The following is a 19,032-nucleotide window of genomic DNA, read 5'->3' on the forward strand; positions in this document are numbered from 1 at the left end:
CAGCACAGTTTCTAAACACCCATTTTGCTTACCTGCACTAACAACTATAAATCCTAAAGAGCTTATGCAGTAAATTCTGAAAATCTAACCTGATGTCTTGGCCAAGGCCTTGCTAAGAACCTGTGAGTTTTCATTTCCACTTCTCTGATTAAACCCCACCAGACTACATTCATTATGTAAATATATTTACAAGCTCTAATGCAAGTGTGGTTTTGTTTTTTTTTTTTTTTAAACCCTGATATGTCTTAACTTACTGTAATTGTTGTCAGGTATAAATCTATCTTTTTCCAAAGTGGAGCAAGCATAAAGGAGAAAACAGTTGCTTTTTGAAAATTAAGGTGAATAGAAATGACCTGTTTTTCACTTAAACTTTTCACCCACGCACCATTCTCACAGTTCAAGTAATTTATGGAATGATCTAAGAAGATCAGGAAGAGCTCCTGAAGAGCTAGGTCTGTGGATCTGTGTGAGTGAAGGAACATTTTAGTGATCACTGTCAATGCCAACATCACAAAAATTTACACAAAAGGGCCTTTTAGGACATAAGGGGTTTTATTTTCAGAAATACTCCAATGTCTACCACAGAAGAAATTCCAGAGCAAGTGTCACAGGCATGCAGGGCATAAAAATAAGGTTTTTTTTCCAATTGCTTATTTCAGCAGGCCTAGATTTCCTTCCCATTTCAGCCATTTAACTAGTGAAGGCACTTTACAGGTCACATAAAAACCAGCTTAGGGAAAAAAGCCCTGATTTCTGCCAATGCAGAATGATTTTCCATGTCCATATTAAGTCTAGGAAATGACAAGACAATAGGAGAGAAGGCCTAAACAGACAGCTAGGAGAGGATACAGGGATACTGAAAACATAGAAATTCACTTACTTGGGGATCATTTACTCCCATAATATAGGAATCTTCTGCTGCCATTTTAAGTCCTGAAACACAAAAACATGATTAGAACTCCCATTTTTTTTTTCCAATGTAGAGCAATAGTGAAGCCTGGAAAGCATTCAGAGTTAAAAGCCCAATCTCAGACACTTTTTATTTTACTCATAAAATTAATGATTTCTAAAATACTCTAAAATTCCTCATTATTTGGAAGGGGCAATGTAAGGACAAGATAGGTTACAGCTAGGATTTTCCATTGCCTATTGCCAAGAAATTAAAAATTACAGTCAAAGTCCAGAAGTCAAAATTTCTTATTATCAGGAACTGATTCTGTCTTTGCTTTGACTATTCTGCCATTAGACTTTAGGCAACATCATTACCATAGAAATAGTGGAACTCTTCATTTGTACACAATAAAACGAACATTATGAGCATTCATGAACGAACTCTAACAGTTTTCTTATGAAGTACTACTAAATGGAAATAAAGATGCCCAAGAAAGAACAGACAGTATTAAAAAAATTTAAATAAAACCAGGATTCTATTATTGACTAATTTTGGACACCTTTATTTCCAGGGTTCCACAAGTGCTTAGCACACACAACAACTCTGTGCTGACAATGACAATTATGGATGCACAGCATCCATCACAACTCTTTCTCACAGGTCTACATGTGAATTCTGGACACTGGAAAAGTTTAGCTTGGTTCGTTTTACTGGGACCAGTAGTGGGCCAGTAGCAGAACCTGTGAATTTTCTGAGGAATTTATTAGGTTTGTTAGAAGATATTAGTATTAGTGTTACTTCCTTTCATGTAGATGTTATTAAAAGAATTTACAATTTCACCTATGCTGAGCTCACTAAATAAGGCTCTCCAAGAGAGTATCTGAAAATAACAGTAGGGCTATTTCAAGAGAGTCATGTTTGCATTCAACAGACACTAAATAAGGTCAATAACTAACAGAAGGCAGAAACAGGTCACTGGCCCTCATATTCCACCACTGTGAACAAGAGCCATGTTTTCCAGCAAAGAGAACTGTGAAAACCTACTGCACTACCAAAGAGAGGTGCAAGAGATCAGTAAGTCATCAAAGAAAAAATGAGTCACCCTGTACCTCCTACAGGAACTAGAAAGGCAATTATCAAAAGGAAAATTGGAATACTTGGGTACTTCACCTAGATGGAGGCTCAACTCTGCTTGTTAACAATCTCCAAAGACAAGTCACCCATTCCCCACAAAGTAGAAAATGTAAATAAAAATAAAATGGAGAAATAGGAGACAATGCACAGATGACTTCAATGAAAAAGATGTTTATGTGGGTACAACTGCTTTTTAGCCTAGAAAATAAAAGTACCCACCTGACTGTAAATCGATTTTCGAAATATTTACAGGGCAATATTTATTCATAGTATTTGTTCAAATATCAAATAACTGATCGTAAGATTTCAGTCAAAAATTAGTAACAGATATAACAAGCAGCCAATGTCACTCGTGCTGTACTTCATCCCCTAATACAACAGGATTTCAGCAAGATAAAAAAACACCAGTCAATCACATTAGCTCACAGGCACATTCCACAAAGCATTATTTTCATCAACCATTTGCCATTGTTATTATTCATCTTTATGGAAAAAGTCAACATAGAAAGCGTGATAAAACCTTCAGGATACAACAAAATTTACTAAGATGCTTTTATTTGCCTTCTGTTCCACAGAAAAAATATAAATAACATTATCACCAACTGACAAGTTACTTAAATCACTGAAATTACTTGTAACATTTTTTGTCAAACACTTCTTACTGAAAGGTGTAGATATTACAGAAAACAATCTGAAGACCTCAATATCCAGCTTTTTTTTTACAAAGTGTCAGAAAATACCCACCCTCTTGTTACACCCTGATTAGGTAACTGAGTGCAAATGACAGATTTCTTCTGCATAAATAGAATAAAAACTAGTCCTAAAAATCTTGTTTTGTAATGTCCCATACTTAAATACTTAAAATTTCATCAGTCGCATATGCAAAATTGTGTTCCAAAATCTTGAGGTTACCACATGACATGGTAAACATGCTTGTTCAGAAAAATAAAATATTCTGAGGAGCTAACATGAATGGCATCTGCCCACTTGCCTGTTTGCTCTCTCTCTATATATATACACATATATATATATACTTTGCCAAACTTTCAAACAAAGCATCTCACAGCTTCTTCTGTAAGCCACAGGATAAATATAATAGTAGGTTCTATTTTCTTTGCCCTATTCTAGCTCCTCAGGCTGCACCTCTCTCCCTCCAGCAGAACTCTGGGGGCAGTGTCCTCACACCTGCCACACTTCTGGTCACACCTACACTTCTACAATACATGACTTTCCAAAAGTGGAAAAATAACGCAGAGGCATTACTTCTGAAAACTTTTCACCTAAAGTATTTTGATGTAAAAATTAGAACCCATTTAGGAAAAAAAACCCTGCATCCATCTGAATCAGTCCTTCAGTTTCACTTTGAAAACAGTAATTTCTGGCTTTTTGGCTGATGCAGTGAACATAGTGACACTAAAACAACAGCCTTTAAAGATGTTCCCCCTGCAGTGCGATGTTCAGCTCTGGGCTCTTCAGCACCAGGAACACATGGACCTGCTGGACTAAGTCCAGAGGAGGCCATGAAGATGCTCAGAGTGCTGGAGCACCTCTCCTGCAGAACGGCTGGGAGAGCTGGGGCTGTTCAGCCTGGAGAAGAAAAGGCTTCAGGGAAACCTTACAGCACCTTCCAGTACCTGAGGAGGGCTTCCAGGAAAGCTGGAGAGGGACTTTTCACAAGGACAGCATGAGGGGGAATGACTTTAAACTGACAGAGGGTGGGATTAGATTGGATATAAGGAAGAAATCCTCCACTGTGAGGGTGGCAAGGCACCAGAAAGGGTTGCCCAGAGAAGCTGTGGCTGCCCTATGCCTGGAAGTGTCAGGTTGGATGGGGCTTGGAGCAATTTGGAAAATTTATGGTAGCAGAAGGTGTCTCCACCCAGGGAATTTGGGGAGGCTGGGACTAGATGATCTTTGAGGTCCCTTCCAACCCAAACTACTTCATTATTCCATGAACGTGACCCTTGGAAGCAGCAAGGTAACTACTGACATAGCACCCAGCCAGCTGTAGGTAGGTACTAATGAATGCCTAACCAGGTATTAAACACAACCTCTCTCACATCAGAAGTGCAGATGCCTCTTAACTTGAGATCTTTCATGTTCAGATCAGCTGCACTGCTTGAGGGAGGGGTTACAGACATTTCTCTGGCCTGAACGCTAAGCCAGTTTATTATGAACAGATTATAATTTAGATGTGCAAACATACACCTTTGTGTATGTAAACTCACACTTAATTGCCTTATCAGGGTCTAGACAAAGATTAACCCAGCTGTTTAAAATAACCCTTCTACATGACTGAAAACACTATGAAACACTGAAAACCTTCTAAATGACAGTTTCACTATGTCTTGTCCTCTCCAAAGCCAAAGAGATAACAAAAGTGTTCTGGGAGCCCTACCTTCAAGTAACCACTTGTGTCCTTAGGATTTATTAAGTTCACAAATCCGTACACTTCCTCTTACATGAAAATTGATACAAATCCACAAAGTCACATGATCAAAACCCCAAAAAGACACAGAAAAATAGACCCTAGCACTACTACCTGTGTGGCCTCTAATTGGCCTCTTCCCTTACTGCTCCCGTTTCTAAGCACCTTTCCCATTTGCATCAGGTGGTAAGATTAGCATCTACCTCAAGCAGCTTTGTTCATTCTCTCATTACATGAGCTGTATTATGGGTCAGGGATTGCCACCTCTCTCATTTGAAGATGACTGGAATAAAATTGCTTTGTGGAAGTTCATGTTATTATAGATGCCTGCTTCCTGCATATTCCTCCAATTCCTACAAATTGTACTGCAAACTAGAATCTACAATAAAAAAATACCCCAACACCTGCAGACCACAATTAACCACAGCAGTCTCCACCCTGGAGATCATCTAAAGTTTTCCAGATAATGGGGCACAGGAAACTAGACATTTCAATTCACAGTATTTAGAAGTGTGAAAATTCAAAGGTCAGTGAAGAAACTTCATTTAGCTCCTAGGAAAGGAAAACAACAGGAAAACATAAAATCCAGCTAAACTTGCCCAAACCCACACAATTATACCTTCTGAGAATAAGTGTGGGATATGTGTGCATGTGGATACATATTCCTTTCCCTTCACAGCAGGTCAATTGCCATTGTGAAAACGGTTTAAATAGAAAGAAAAAGAGAAAAAACCTAGGAAGTCATGTATACATATACAGGAGATGACTCTGTTGCACCAAACAACCAAGCAAACCTAATGGCAGGTACTTTGCACCACTGCTCCTCCTTAATAACCAAATGATACAAGGTACAAGTGGCACAGCTGGAAGAACATGATTTATTGTATTCTAAGTATTTGTTCTAAAGCTTCAAAAGGAGCAGCCATTTAAAATGAAAACAACATAATTAGTGTAGGAATGCTGTAATCAACAAGAATTCTCATTTCTCTTATCTCAATCATTTTATTTCAGAGCTCTTCCCTGTTATTCTCCCACATTCACTGTCTGTTTACCTTTTAAAAGCCAAATTTCGCTATCCAACTGTTTTCAGCCCCCCTGATTCTTCAAGGGTACAGATCCTTCCCTTTACTTCTCTTCAACTTTCCAGCCTGAATTTTAAGCATGAGGTGAACCCTTGTTCTTTTTGACACCAGTATCCAATCCAATCCCTAAAAACTTGAATGGGACTTCTCCCTTTCTACAGACAAACATGATCTTTATCACCCAGTTCACTGCACTTGAGAACTGAAATTAGTGTGATGGATGTTCTTCCACAAGGAAATTTATTTAAACCATCTCTTAGTTCATGACATGTTTTACATCATCCTGTTCTCACTTTTCAAGGCTGGGATTCAGAATGCAAGCCTCACAATAGGAAACTCAACTACTACACCTCAACCGACTTGATAAACCGAAAGAAAAACTCTTCCTGAAAGTTTTCTAGCAGAGTGCTTTTTCTCTTTAGCCTGGCTTTCACTGGAATTTACCGGTTAAAAATAAACTTCTTTAACAGGACGCTGAATTAAATGAATTAAATTCAGTGTGGTTATGCTCTTAGCCTGTTTATTTTGCTTTCTAAAAATAGAGAGGAATAAGGAGGAAAATGAAGCAAAGATGTGTCTCTTTCATATACTGTAAGTATATTTTTACTACATCAGGACTATGAAGTGTGGTGATGATCTCATTATAGAGAACTATATTTTTAGGAACAGCACCAAATTTTCAGAATTCCTGTAGCAACTATGAAGTACTGAGGTAGAAACAGTAAGTGCTGTATTGTACAGACAGGACAACGTGTTTAACCTGCTGTTGCTTCCTTAACTTTAGGTGGCAACTATCCATCCTTGAGCCTCAGTCTTCCATCCTTTGCAAAACATAATCTGTATCTGTATAGGGACAATTGTTTCAGAGATTTGCATTTCCCAAACAGAGATGCTGGGAAAAGGTATTGTGCAATAGACTCTTTGGGTTGCTGGGTCAGGGCTGGCAGCAGGACAAGAGCTGCTGAGATGATTTTGGCTGGAGGCCAGAGCAGGATCTGCTCTGACAAAGCAGAGATAGGATCACGCTGTTCAGTTTCAACCTTTCATCACTGCAGTCCCTTCGAAGCCAGAATGCTGCCACCCCTTTCTCTGCACAGCCTTTTCACCTTGCTTCTGGCCACCTCTCCACTTCAACCAGCACTTCATTTCCCTTGGAACCCAGTTATTCTGCCCAGAGTTCCAGAAGTACAGCTCCAGAGCACAAAACTCTGAATTCAAAGTAAGAGACGAGAAAGAGCTAATGTATTCTGTATTATACAAAGTAAACAGACTCAAATATTAAGGGAACATCATGCATACTTTCACCCACAATATTGGCATAGATGTCTTCAGGACAAACACTAAAGAAAAATATGTTCAAAAACACAAGAAATGATTGTTAACTTGCTCATGCTGACAAAGCCACATCTATTATGTTATTTTGAAGGGATTAAAGTCAGTAATGAAATAGATTTGAAATTTGCCTTCAAATGTCAAAATGTTTACTACTATTTCTTCTCCCAGCTACGGCTTCAATACCTGGGGGGTCTAGGGAGCTGTTTTAAGGAAGCAACACTCAATTTTCACCAAAGTGGCATAAGGAAGTTGTATTTTTCACATTCCTTCTGGTACTTCAAAGATGTGTAATCTCTCAACAAAGATTTGAGTGCAATTTCTCATATACAAGTGCAAAAAGTTTGTACAGAGAGACATTTTGATCAAAGATTCTAATTTCCTCTGCAGAGTTTTTGTCATCCACACACTGTTGCAGCTGCAATAACACTACATAACCCTAAATGACACTGTTTGTTTTTCTAATATAACAACCCAAATTGCCTCCTCTTGTGACTAATTAAGCCTGCTTATTATTTCCTGTTGGGTGGGACCTGGCAGTTGTGTTTATGTATTTTTGATTTTTTTTAATTGCTGAAGTTAAAATTTTCAAGTATTTTCAGTCATGAGCAGATGCATTACTTGACAACAGTATAAAAAGTACAGAATATTTTGGAAATTAAATAAATCACAAGTACTTGAGATTTCACAAGTGTGGTGCTCTACATCAGAATTGTTGGGTGCATAATTATTTTATGAAACCGAGAACCAAATTTATTATAGCATGTAACAACTAAGTCTGAAGAAAAACACAGTGTAAGAAAATTTCCTTGTCAAAGAGTAACTGGACAACCTAAAAGATATTCTATTAGCTATGTTTGCAAACAGAATTTTTGTTTTATTCCTTTCCCAAGTATCAAAGTAGTGAATTAATATGTCAAGAGGAAATACTAAAATGCCATAAACATACAAACTGTTTTTCCATGATATTGTTGGAATAAAGTTAGAATGTTTTTGTTAAAACACATTCAAAGCAACTTAAACCAAAGGAATAAACAGTATTCAAATATATGGCAAACATATTCTGATACATGTATAATGCTAAGTAGATGTAAAAATACTGAGGTTTAACACAGAAAAACAGCTGTAGTAACTACATTGTATTTTAGCCATGTGGGGTGCTAATGTTACTTGAACTCCTGAATATGATGTTAAAATGCTGTAACTTTTTCCTCCAGATTAAGATCAATCACTGAATGTTCTTTGCAAATAGCTCTAGCTCCTATAAAAGCTGTTCATCAAAGTAAAATTTTAACTTAAGAAGCCACACACACCCATTTAATAAGCCTGAAGTGTAATGAATCATTAATATTAGGCTGCAAACCTGTCCCTATATTTTTTTTCCTTTCCACAGGGGTAGAGGGGGCACGGGAAGAACGGCGTTTCTGAGAAGCCAAGCAACGCGTAACCCCCAGCTGCAGAAGTTCATCTCACACAAGGTTTGCTCTCTCACCAGGTACAGTCACACGGGCTCTGGGCTCCTACTGAAGACACAGTCCCTCACTTAATAAGCAGAAAATAGCCAGGGCTGTTTCCACTGCAATCACAAAGGTGAACTAAGGGATTCTCAGTGTCCTTTTGGTTCTGAACAGCCACTGCAATCATCATGTGACAGAATCAACTGCTTAAACAGCACCAGTAAGGGGAACCAAACAGGTAGAGCTGAGTCCAGCACCATCACAGTCATACCCAGTTTTCAAATCTACAGATGCAGAGTGGGTAACTATGGTTTAGTTTTTTGCTTTTTCCAAAGAAATTGCAAAACTCCTGCAGTCCCAATGTTGTACAGTAACTTATGACACAACAAAACTCACTTGGATTAAACTACTAAGACCAAAAACCCACCTGCTTCCTTTGTTTATACTTTGTGTGCTAAAATCTGCCCGAGTCTAAGCGGATGGAAACATGACGTCTAGAAGAAACAAAAACATAAAGCCAAACTCAAGCAACAAAACGCCAAACAAACCCAAACCACACAACTCAGACATACTTTGCTCTTGACCTGCTGACAGTTTGCTTGGAGGACACAATGAAACATGGGAGTATTTCAGTTGAGTATTTTAAATGAACGGGGGGAAAAAAAGTGTATCTACCTGCCCCTGCTTTTCAAAAGAACACAGGAGTTGAAAGGGGGAAATAATGCTTGGAGCAGAAGCTTCCTCCCTGCACATGATCTGTCAGCTTCACCTAAGTGCTAAACAAAGGATTTTACCTTGAGATCATAATAACTTGAAACATCTTTTAAGGCCTTACTTTTGAAACTGTCAACAGTGCTTCATCAAAATACATGTTCAAATGAAAGCACTGAAGAAGATTCACCGAATTATTTCTATGCTCAAAGTTAGATGCAAACTTAGTGCCTGACTGACCTAAGGGCACAGTTAATGACAACCATAATTACGATCTTATCAACACAGAACTTCATAAAAGGTTCACAGCTTATTTAAAGGACATCAAATTACAACTTCCACTTCTAAAATACCTCTGTCAGAGCTAAAAGTGACCAAACCCAGGAACCACTTTTTTCATTACCTGCCTGAAAAATTCATAATCTTCTCTTTGTTTTATAATAGCTGGGTTATTTTGTCAGAGAACCAAAAGAAAGCTATCAGTATGTTGAAAGAAAGGATTTTTAACTAACTGTAGAGTTTTCATTAGTTGCTTACATAAACAACTTTCTTTATGACTGATACTTTTGAACTTAGAGTTGGCAAACACACACAGCACTGAAAGGTGAAAGTATTTTAGCAAGCACTGTTTGAAGCAATCTATGAAAACACAGGAGAATTAACCAGCATCTCTGTGAATTTTCTCAGCACTAGCTATATCAAAAAGCCAACTGTAAGTCAGTAAAAGATATATTGTCTTTCACTGTATCTTTGCAATTTCAAAAATGAACATCTACTTTGCGTTACAAGCACCTTCTATAGTAAAGACTCACAGGCCTTCAAACTTAGTTCCTGTCCTTCCAGAGTCAGCAATATGCACAATAATATGAATTGCTAACTGAACATATTTCTGGAGTTTGCATGTATTCATTGAGAAAGTGGCATGGGAAGGTTTTGGAAAAGGCAGCAATGAAAAGGAAACTCAAAAAAATCTATTAATTAGTAAATTTATGTCAATAATATTTATTTGTAGGTATCTATTATTGAAGTCACATAATGCCACCTCAAGGAAAAAGTAAATTAAATTTATTATTGAATTTTTGGAAGTAAAATTTTAAAATAAACTTACATTTATTATTTAAATTAATTTTCAAAAGTAAAATACACAGTAACAGAGACACAACCAGAACTGCTATTTTTCAACAAATGAAGCAGGAAATCTTCAAATGTGCACATAAATGAAACACTACTCTCTCTCCCTCTTACTCCTTTTCTCTGTCCCAGCACTTTTATCCAGCAAACTCTTCTGATTTAAAAATAAATACTACAAAAACATTACCAAGATGTTGCTGGAACAAAGTAAATACAGATAGGAAGTAATCTGTTACAACACTGTTTTTTAAAAACATACAACACAATGCAAAGCGATATAAAGCTGTTCTGTTTTATAATCTTAATTCAAAATGTATTCATATCTTGCATGAGAAAATAACTACATTTTTTGATGACTCTGCCACTGACTGACATTTCTTTCTTTATAAAGGGGACAAAGGGTGGAACGAAAAAAAGCTTTTTCCCTTCTGTTTCGTATTTCAAATTTAGTTCTTTAACATATCTTGCACAGATTTCAGCCCTGAGATTCCCTAAAATCTCCACACTCTGTGGCACATCCTGACAACAGTATTTCAGCGTAACTGTTAGTTAAATCCTCGGGCCAGGGAAAATTTCGGAACAGAGCATCTGTTTCTGGATGGTTGCAGGCTACTTTTTTCTCTTTCATTTTCTCATAAACTGTAGTAATTTCTGTAGATTACAAAACATTGCAGACAGGATGCTGTCTTAGAATGACGTCTTGGTTAACGCTTTCCTAGAACGGGCAGCTACTTTCTTTCATGAAAGACCAGAAATGCTTTGACTGAAATACTACTTCCAAAGTTGATACCACACAGTACACAGCAGAGAAACTCCAGATGTCAATAAAATCGAAGTGCTCTATTTTCAACCCTGTTCCGTGAGCTTGACAGTGCTGGTGGCAGCACCCTGCAGCATGTAAGGCACAAGGCAATAGAGCAAAGAATTCATCCACTTTTCTCTGTGAACAGAGTAAGTGAAAAGAGGACTTCTGGAGCACAAAACATGCCGAATATAATCAGCACTTTAAAACCCTTTAAAAAATCATGATAACAATTATCTGTATTTCCTTTAAAAAGTTATTCTTAAGCAAAGATTTTGAGCATTTTAAGACAGGAAGTTGAAATGCAGCAGATGATCCCTTGCCTCCAAAGTCTTATTCCCCAAATGCTCACAGGCACTGAGATTTACTTATTTTGAAAATACGCAGCAGTACACACATGATGATAATGGCCCAAGAGCACATACCTCATGTCACAGAAACAATACTCCGATTCACATTCACGTAAAATAAGTCAATAGCGCTCCTTCACCAAAGTTACCATCAAAGCAGAAAGCACCCATTATATGAAAAAAAAAAATTGTGAAGATGAGAAGTTCGATATTCTTGGTTTCAAGGTCAAATGTAACCGAGAAATCAGTGCAGTAATACTCCCCGTCGCGACGAGAACTTTTCGGTTTCACCACTTGCAACTAAATTACCTTTAAACCCTCACTATTTCGTACCTTTTAACACAGTCTGCGGCACTCTCGGGCAGCACCCAAGATGAGGTCACCCAGAGCTGCCGGTACCAACCCGTGTTTTCGTGGTGACCACCCGCACTGCCGAGCCCGGCCGGCAACCGTGCCCTGCCCCGGCCGCGTCCCGGGCTCAGCACGTACGTGTGTCACCTTCGAAACCAAAAGCGACAAAAGCAGCACCTCCTTTGCCTACGAGCACCCGCCGTGCGAGCGCCACAAGCTGGGCTTGCAAATTTCGTTCACTTTGCTGTCAGGGACACCCCTTCCCTGGCCAGGAAGACCCCGGTAACACAGCGGCAGCAAAGCCGGCATCCCGCCCGCTCCCCGGGCTGGCTGCAGGCGACAGCCGCGGCAATCCCTGCCGGCGCCGAGGGCACAGGCGCGGGGCTGGAGCGGGCACAGCCTCCCGCGGCACACCGGAGCTCCGGGGGCTGCCCAGCCCAGCCCAGCGAAATGCCGGCTCCCACCCCGCTGCTGCGGGACGGAGGGAGCACAGCCAGGCGGGCACTGCGGTGAGGACGGGAGACAGGAGAGAAAGAAGGCAGCGAGCGGCGGGCCAGGGGCCGCCTGGGGCTCACCGGGGCAGAGCTGGCGGTGCCTCCTCCTCGTCGCGCTGTGCCGCCGGCGGTCCCTCAGCGCCGCGCCATGTAACACGGCGTGCCGCCGCCCGCCTCCCGGCTCCGCGCGGACTTTCCCCCTCCTTCCCGCCCGCCCCACCGGCGAGGGCACCCGCCCGGCACCGGCCTGCGCAGCCTCCGCCCCTGCCCCCGGCCCGCCGCACTTCCTGGCTGGAAATTCCCGCTGACGCTCCGGCAGCGCGGAGGGCCGCGCGGGCGGGGCCGGGCGGCAGCGGCGGCCGGCGGGGCAGGAGGAGGCGCGGCCGCGGCGGAGCAGGAGCCGGGGAGCTCCTGCCGCCGAGCCAGCCGCTGGCCACGGAATCCCTGAGCCGCGGACAGGCCCTCCCGCCCCGGTGAAACCGCGTAACACGCTGGTCCTTTCATCCCAGGGCAGTCGCCGCCGCCGCCGCAAGGATAATCCCGTCCTTGCCCACGTTCCTTGGCCACGGCGGCATTCGCGACACCTCTGTGGAGACGGGCCCGACCCGGTGGCTGCCAAAGTTTGTTTGACCTCTAAAAATAAAGTTTGGAAAGGGAGGGAGAGACTCTGCATAGAGTGAATGTAACCCACCTGATGCAGTGCCTGGCACTTTCACAGGCACTTCATGAAAGGAAATTTACCAATTCTTACCGCCCCATGCCTGACAACATCACTGGGCAGGGAGTACAGGATGCACAGGACCATTTTTGTGTAGATTTACACAGTTTCTGACAGAGCAGGCTCCCAGGTAACTTGACTTCTGTTGAACAGTGCCAGACATCAATAATATGATTTTTAATACCAGAATCCAGGTTTGCAGTATAGTAATCAAGTCTCTCGGACACATTTAACCAAGGCTGAAGCAAGTCAGCTAGTGCCACACTTAAATGCCATGTAAAACAAGTTCAAATATCTTTATGCTGAATCTTAAATGTCTGGTTTGCTAAGGGTGTGTCAAATGACCATCCAGCATAGCTCGCCGAATGTGTGTTTGCACAGAAAGTCAGCTGCACACCTCTGGGGAGTTTTGTTATGCTAAGCCACGTGACATGTGGCTTCACAAATGAGATAAAGAAAACTCATGATTTAAAAGAAGGATTTTAAACCCCCCCCCCCCCCCAACATATAAAAGAGCCAAGGAATATGACTGTTGCTTTTTTTTTCTTTTTTTTCTTTTTTTTCTTTTTTTTTTATGCTGAAGCAAGGAATTGTAACCTAGAGCATAAATATGCTCAAAAGGAATAGAGTAAAATCATAGGCCACCTGTTGACTGGAACAAAATGAAATTAACCTACTCCCTTTTACCATGAAGGGAGTAGGTTCAGATGTTACATTTTGTGCCACATCTCTGGGTTGGAGCAGAGAGACACTATTTAAAATGAGTGCTGAGAGTGCAAAAGAGAGCTCAGGATTTTCTCTGCTTTCTTGAGAAATGACATTTCCTACATGTTACACATAAATATGTATGAAGAGAGAGTAATTTCCTTTTTTTGGATTGCCACTCATGCTCTGTGATGCAATTCTAAAAATGCACTCCCCCATTCTCTTCCCGGTACAAACAGGGAGTTGAGAATGACTCAGCATTTCCTAGTAAAATGTGTTTTCCTCATTATAAGGGGATATTCCTGGACATTCAAGACCCAATATTAATTATCTTTAATGGAAGAAAATACACTGACTTAATAGGACAAGTGAGGGAAGAATTGTGTCCCAAAGCCCTTGAAGGAGGAAGTCTAGATGGATTTTAAATACAAAGAAGTTTCAAAATAAAATTCATTTGAAAGGAAAGGTGCCATGTCATAGCTAATCAAAGGTGTGCTCACAGGGCAAAACCTGTAGGAACAAGTACCAGGAAATCTGACGAGGTGGATAAGTTCCAAAACTTAAGGAGACTTACCTGGTGGATTTATTTTAAAAGGACATGTATTCAAGTACTCAGGCTCAGCTTTCCCTGTGAAATCTTAAGCAGCTTCCACAAAGATCTAGGTTTTACAATAAAATCCTCTTCTCAATTATGTTTAAAGCATAAATTTGCCTTTTTTAGAGCTTAACACTGTAACTTAAATGTCATTTCTACTGACACTCACAGTAGTGCCGGGCTGTAAGCCCACACTTTGGTAAATTTATCTTCACAGGACACTCAAGATAAATGTACTGCTTTATAGCACAGGATTCCCACTTGAAGAGCAAAAAAATCCTGTTCCAACCACTGAGGAAACCAGGAAGATAATACAGGCTCAGTGGTTTGCAGTGATGGAGAGCTGCCTATTTCCTGAATAACACTAGTTTCCGCTATTGCCATCACATTACTTCAGTGCCTGGACAATGTCAGCCCAGAGATGAAGAGCAGGGGATCACACCTGAACCCAGAGGAGCAAATGCCTGCTCTTGAGCTGAGGGGAGCTGTGTGAAATGGTGGTAGCTGTGTCTCTGGTGGCTGGGCAGGTGCACTGAGGGAAAGGCTTTCCAGCTGTACACTTATCCAGGCTGTTTCGCCTCAGTCAGGTGGGGTGCATTTAAGTTTCTTGATATGCAGATGCAATTTAGAAGCTGAGTCTCATCTCTGCTAGGTTTGCTCTGGGAATACAGATATACAGATCTCTTTCAAAGTCAGAAATCTTTGGCCTCAGTATTTTTTAATCCTGTAACTAATGATAGATAAACATCTAAGACAAGCAGAGATTTTTAAAATAATCAATCTTTACTTTAGTTGATATGCCCAGATTGGAAAAATTCATGAAAGTTTCTTACATTAATTGTCTTCTGTTTCTGACGTATGTATTGGAATCGGGATAGGCTCTTTTCATTCCCTTTGACGTAGCAGATTTGAGGCTAAAGCAGGAAAAGATAAGGGAAAGTCTAAAATAGCTGCTGAGAGACACTTCCTTCTAAAGCTTTCAACTGCCCATCTTCATTGAACGACTGTGCCATACTATCCAAATCTATTTCTGGTCAATCCATTATTTCTTTCTCATCCAGATAATCCAGAAGTTCTAAATAAAAAACTGATTTGCTTTAAGTAGTGCCCAGTGATCATCTTAACACACTCCAGTCTCCTAGAGGTTGTCAGTTTTTAGCCAGTATTTGCTGTTGGCATTGCCATTGTCTCCTATAGCTTGAATCCACCACTATCACAGGAAGACAATATGTTTAAAAAGAAAAAAAAGTTCTATTTTTAAGGTGGTGTCATCGTTCTGAAAATGTATATGAAGCCCTAATGAAGTTGACAATAGAAACTATGTTTTAAAAAACACTCTAAATAGCCAAAGTACATGTGCAAAGCCAACCATTTGAACTGCAGCTAGCAGGATGCAGAGTTCATTGGTGCTGCCGAATCCGCAGGTTGCAGCATTCATGAGAAATACTTTCTATCATCTCAGTCATTTTTGGTGGATGCAACACCCTGCAAGGCTCTGAACAGTGTGGTGACTCCTGTAATTACACAGGCCATATCTCAAATGCACCTCTTGCTTCCTTCCTCCAGAGCCACAAATCAGACATGGGATCCCATGTTACCCCCACTGTGGTTCAGGTGTGTAACTTTGCTGAAAGACTAAATTTCTGGGGTTTTGGGTAAGACTGCTAGAGCTGAACCAGGAGTTTTCAGTAGCAAATAACTTTTGGGGGGGCAGGTGCAGGGGAGTTAATTTAGTAGACTTAAATAAGAGAGGCATGAAGCTGTTGACAGGGCTGATGGGTATAATTAACAGAGAAAAGGGAACCTTTGGAGAGAGCTAAAAGTAAACAAGAAACGGAACACTGCTCAACATTTATAGCTGTTATACAGTATAGGGTATCACTTCCTAAAAGACATTGAAAGAACCAAGCAGAGAAGGAAATTTGATGTATATAAATTTTGGAATAGGTTAGCCTAGCCTTCCCTCAGTTTGTTTGTGTAATGCTAGGCCTTCTTCCTTCTTTTCTTTTACACTGGCAGGTAGTAAGGAGAGTTTCACCCCAACCCTCTCAATTACACCAAAGATGGTGGTTTATAGATTCTTTGTGAACTTGCTGCTCTCAATGGAGCTACCCAGACCACTGTGAGAAGTTGTGAGCTGACCAGCTCATCAGACCCTTGAAGCTGCTTCACCCAGAACATACATTCTGTTCCTAAAGTGTTGCCTAGGCTGGTCCCACTTAGCAGCCCAGGTTTAGTGGCTGAGCAGGGTAACACTGTACAACAGTGAGGGCATGTACTGACAGAATAGAAATGGTTGTGTTTGTAGAAACCATTCAGAGAACCATTAGAGTAGCACTATAGCAATGTGGAGTTCATGCAGCTTAGAGCCCAAAGCAAACTGCTCCAGCAAGTGCTGTTATAGCCAGGAGCTGTGCTGTCTGGTAATAAATCTAATGAACTGCCAGTCAGTTCTCCAGAATTTGGGCTAAATCAGGTTGTGAGTGATTCACTCATCTGCCACTCGGCTATATAACACCTTGGCCAGCCACTGAAGCTAGAGGGATGGGTTTTTGCCATTTGAGTTCAGTGGCAGCAGGTTCTTACCAGTCCACTGCATGCACTCCCTTCTCTTCCCACCTCCCCATGTTATGATTAATATCCTGTGCTCTAGTCAGTATTTAATATATCAGATGATTGGGTCCTCTTCATAATATTTTGCATATCTGAATGATACATACTTTCAATTTCTATATGATTACATCCATCAGAACCCAGTTCAGGGGCCCAGTTGTTTTCCCAAGGGACATATGTTCTTCCCATTACACAACTATGGCTTTAGATCCTCACCAATTAGCTAACCCAGTTAGCTAATGCAAACAAAAGCAGCTGTTTGTTGTCTTTGTCACTTTCTTTTGTCACTTTCATTAAATACGTGCTCAGTTCAATTTATGAGGTCATTTTGGGTCAGGTGTACTGAGGAGGACCAATGTTAATACACTATAGGAAGTGGAATTTAGCTAACTTGATTTATATTGCAGCTGTTTTATTGCTGCAGCTCCAGGAAAATTCCAGAAAGCTAAGCACTGTACAAATACATAGGGAAGGGATTTCTTCTGCCACAGAAATTTCAACATCTAAATATATAATGGGAAACAGATTATGAAAACTGAAAGTGACGTTCACTACTGTTTGAACTCATGCAGTGATTAATTTAAGTCCTCTACTAAATTGTTAGTATAGCTAAGTTCTGATTTCCCAAGCTGTTTCTGTTTCAAGTTTTAAGCTTTTACAGCAAATAATGATATTCTTCTTGAAAGTCCAGTCCTGAAATATCTGGATATGGTAGTTTATTTCTCAGGTTTTGATGAAAACTTAAACCTTATGTTTAAGAAAGTTGAAAGTGTCAATGTTCAAAAGGTATTTTTAAAACTGATGTGATTCTCTTTAGGCAAATCCTGTGGGCTTAGAGAACTTTATAATTTTGTAATGATGGGGGATTAGCTACAGTGAGTGGTGAATTGAGACAAATCACTAGTGTAATGGATCAAGCCTTCCAAAAAATACAAGATTATAAAAGGATTATTTGGAGGGCACTAAAAAAATATTGTCTCCTAGACAATCTCTGTCAAATAGATCTGATTTCTCAAAGTTCATGTTTTTTTAACCTTTGTTCCAAAACTATGAGGGTTTGAATTTTTTTTTTTAAGCAAAGTATTCTAGACTTAAAGCTGCAACACCAGAAACAATACAGGCACTACCTAAGTTTGTGATAAGATGCAAGAGGCTGATGAAAAGCAAGACAGTATGCAGTGTAATGACAGAAAGAGCCCTGTGATAGAGCAGTGTGTTAGGAGTGGAGAGGGACCTCAATCTGTTTTTTACTCTACACAAGAAGTAGGTGGAGGAAGCAGGGTGTTCTCCTTATTCTAGTTTCTTTCTCGGTTCCCTTTGTGATTTACTGTTTGGAAGCGGAAGCCTGGCTGATAGCGGGACAGTCTTTGATTCCTTCCCTTGTGAAAGAGCACAGTACAGAAACTTTTAAGCTATAGATAAAGATCCCAGCACCAAAGCTAGGAGTGGTCTGACCATGTGATTCTGCTGTTGTTTCCAAGCCCATTGTCTCAGATGTTGTCATGCTTCCATGGCCTGCCTTGCTTTCAGGGCTAAGGAACCAAACACAATGCTTCAAACGTTCAGCACGTGAACTTGTATGGGCTCAGGGTCTCTGCCCTGCTGAGACCTGACCTGAAAGTGCACGTGACTTTTCTCACCTGAGGGCAGGGAAATGGAATTGCAAAGTCTTCAAATGTTGCTGTTTATCTAGACGTCCAAATAAGAATATGAGACTACGGTTTAAGCCCTTGGGTGTATTTACAACAGCTCTTCCCAGCTTTTAGCATTGTGCTGCCAACAATTGGCTGCACCCAAGACACTCCCTTTGATAGCATAGTGAGAACTGTGTTGCTTGCGTTCAGATCAACAGCACACTCTTGTTGACCTACCTGGGTGTAGGGCTGGCGGCTGAGGGAGGATCCCTGCCTTCTCTACAGACTTGGAAAGCGTTCTGACAGTGGGCTCACCTGGCTGCAAGGAGTAAGGCATCTGCAAAACTGTAGTATTTTCTTGGAGCAGCATTTAGCTTCACAAGGTGTGTGTTGCTCTGCAAGAAAGTAAAGGTGTGTGTCATGGTGACTTTATGAGTGCTTCTGAGTAGGTCCAGCTGGGTCTGCTGGAATTCTGACAGTACTCTAGACAGGTTAGAATGATGTTCTTGTGACGAAAATGCTGTTCTTGCTCTAAGGATAGGGAACAAAAGCCCAAAGAAGTGAAGATTGAAGAGATGAATGGTAGGATGAATTTGAAACACA

The 19,032-nt window shown here is 40.7% G+C and overlaps 1 protein-coding gene across 1 annotated transcript in view; it reads right to left on the reverse strand.

Moving 5' to 3' along the window:
• Positions 1 to 12,326, reverse strand: part of NFKB1 (nuclear factor kappa B subunit 1) — a 59,055-nt gene extending 46,729 nt beyond the window's left edge. Inside the window, exons 1-2 of the mRNA XM_036381736.2 lie at positions 12,246 to 12,326; positions 881 to 933 (exon numbers count right to left, since the gene is read on the reverse strand). Of these exons, the coding sequence (XP_036237629.1) occupies positions 881 to 925 (45 nt within the window). The 5' untranslated portion in view covers positions 926 to 933; positions 12,246 to 12,326. The remainder of the gene's footprint in view (positions 1 to 880; positions 934 to 12,245) is intronic.
• Positions 12,327 to 19,032: the final 6,706 nt, after the last annotated feature.

This window comes from Molothrus ater, chromosome 4 (genome assembly GCF_012460135.2).
Source record: "Molothrus ater isolate BHLD 08-10-18 breed brown headed cowbird chromosome 4, BPBGC_Mater_1.1, whole genome shotgun sequence".
NCBI classification, from domain to species: Eukaryota; Metazoa; Chordata; class Aves; order Passeriformes; family Icteridae; genus Molothrus; species Molothrus ater.